The sequence below is a fragment of the Micropterus dolomieu genome, unplaced genomic scaffold (genome assembly GCF_021292245.1).
Source record: "Micropterus dolomieu isolate WLL.071019.BEF.003 ecotype Adirondacks unplaced genomic scaffold, ASM2129224v1 contig_14703, whole genome shotgun sequence".
Taxonomy (NCBI): Eukaryota; Metazoa; Chordata; class Actinopteri; order Centrarchiformes; family Centrarchidae; genus Micropterus; species Micropterus dolomieu.
This window is the reverse complement of record NW_025743689.1, coordinates 4,265-6,097: the sequence shown is the minus strand read 5'-3', so window position 1 is coordinate 6,097 and position 1,833 is coordinate 4,265. Positions and strand designations below refer to the sequence as shown.

The 1,833-nt window shown below is 41.2% G+C and overlaps 1 protein-coding gene across 1 annotated transcript; it reads right to left on the bottom strand.

Moving 5' to 3' along the window:
- Positions 1–302: 302 nt before the first annotated feature.
- On the bottom strand, positions 303–1,389 carry LOC123966979 (stonustoxin subunit beta-like; the record flags this gene model as incomplete). Its single annotated transcript, XM_046043041.1, has 2 exons — positions 303–1,069; positions 1,296–1,389. Coding segments are annotated over 2 exons (657 nt in total), but the record flags the coding sequence as incomplete, so codon positions are not given.
- Between the last annotated feature and the right edge of the window lie 444 nt (positions 1,390–1,833).

Below are 1,833 nucleotides of genomic sequence, written 5' to 3'. Positions count from 1 at the left end.
AATTGGTGTTTTTCTGAATGGAGTTTGGTGAGAGAGCAGCAATAATTAAAATAATATTGAGAGAAAAAACTAAATCCTATTATATATATCTCTATATTTTTCAGATAATAATAATAAACCTTCAAGGCTTCACTTCCTTCCTGCCTGACTTATCTTTTGATTTAGCCTTTGTGAGGATCAAACTCAGCAGGAAAAGAAATGTACTTGAGTAACAGAATAAATCAAGACTATTTGTTGAGTTTTTGTTTTCAAACCTTTATTGAAGTGAATGAGAAGCTCTGCAGCCATCAGCAGCTACTAGATGCTGCTCCAAGAAAACTTTATTAAAGTGAAAATCAAAGTCAACACAGTTTGTACACAACAAGTTCAGCCCTGAGATCATTTCACCATTTCTAAGAAAACACATTTCTGACATTAAAGGCACAATCACTGAGCCAGATGTTAACCAAAGTGAAGCCTCGTCCACCACCAACATTTAAACCACAGGACTGGAAGTTGTTTCCCTCCTACACAGAACACAGAGACACTGAGGAACCAGAGGACCAGGACCTAAATCCAGGATAAAGAGGTTCAGTGAATGTGGTGTTGAAGGTGTGAAGGTGGATCAGTGTGTCAGAGGAGACTCTGTAGAAGGACAGAGTGCCAGCAGGGCAGTCCACATACACTGCTACTCTGTTAGAGGAGGAGGAGGAGGAGGAGGAGGAGGAGGAGGAGGAGGAGAAGAGAGGGAGGACCGTTTCTCTGTTATTGTGACAGACAGAGTAACGACCATCAGAGCAGCTCAGACTCCAGGACTGATCATTCCATCCAAACCCACAGTCTCTACTGTCTCCTCTCCTTCTGATTCTTCTGTAAGTCACTGATATATAAACTCCTCCTCTCCACTCGACCTCCCAGTAACAGCGACCAGTCAGACCATCTCTACACAGCAGCTGAGGCCAGAAGTCAAATCTCTCTGGATGATCAGGATATGGCTGCTTCTCTCTCACCCGTGTCACCTTCCTGTTGTTTTCAGACAGTTTGAGGTTTCTGTGGGCTGTGTTTGTGTCCAGTGTGAGTTCACAGAAATCTGATGGAGAGAACGAGACACAACACAGCAGCAGTTTATCATCAGACACATCTGAAGGTTTATTCTTTGTTTGTGTGCTGATGTTGTTCATTTCTATAAAGTTTAATGATGATGTATTTAGTCAGTAATGTTTGAATGAATAAATACCACAACTATCAACTTTGTATTAAGAGAAACTGACTGTGTGCTGTTTTGTCATCATGAGTCAGATTGAATCCACACTTACACTTCCTCAGACCAGGTTTTAACCTCTGCTCTCCACCATGGTCCACCCTGGAGGAAGAAACACAGTCAGAGTGATTTTCTATCCAACATGAGTCCTAACTTCTGTTCAACATGAAGCAGTGTTCCTCAGTTTGTCAGTGTGAGAGAGAAACAGGCTGAAACTCATCTGTGTCAACTGTCTCCAGGATTCTTTCACTGTCTGAGAAAAGGACCTGAAGAAGAAGTCAACTAATATGAGAGCAGGATGTCAAATATTGTCCTCTGCATGTTGTCCCGCTAAATAAACAGTTTGACCAGCATTCACACATGAACAACTAAACTGTTTCCAGACCAGTCTGACCACCAGATTCAACTTGTATTGAGTAATTTCTGTCAGAAACAGAGGGTCTGAGGACAGAGAGTCCACATGATGTACAGATTGTAAAGCTTTCTGAGACAAGTTTGTGATTTTGCACTTGATAAATAAAACTGACTTGCCTTCATATCAATAAAGGACTGTATTTCACAGAGACAGATGAGGTTAAATTATGAAGTTAATA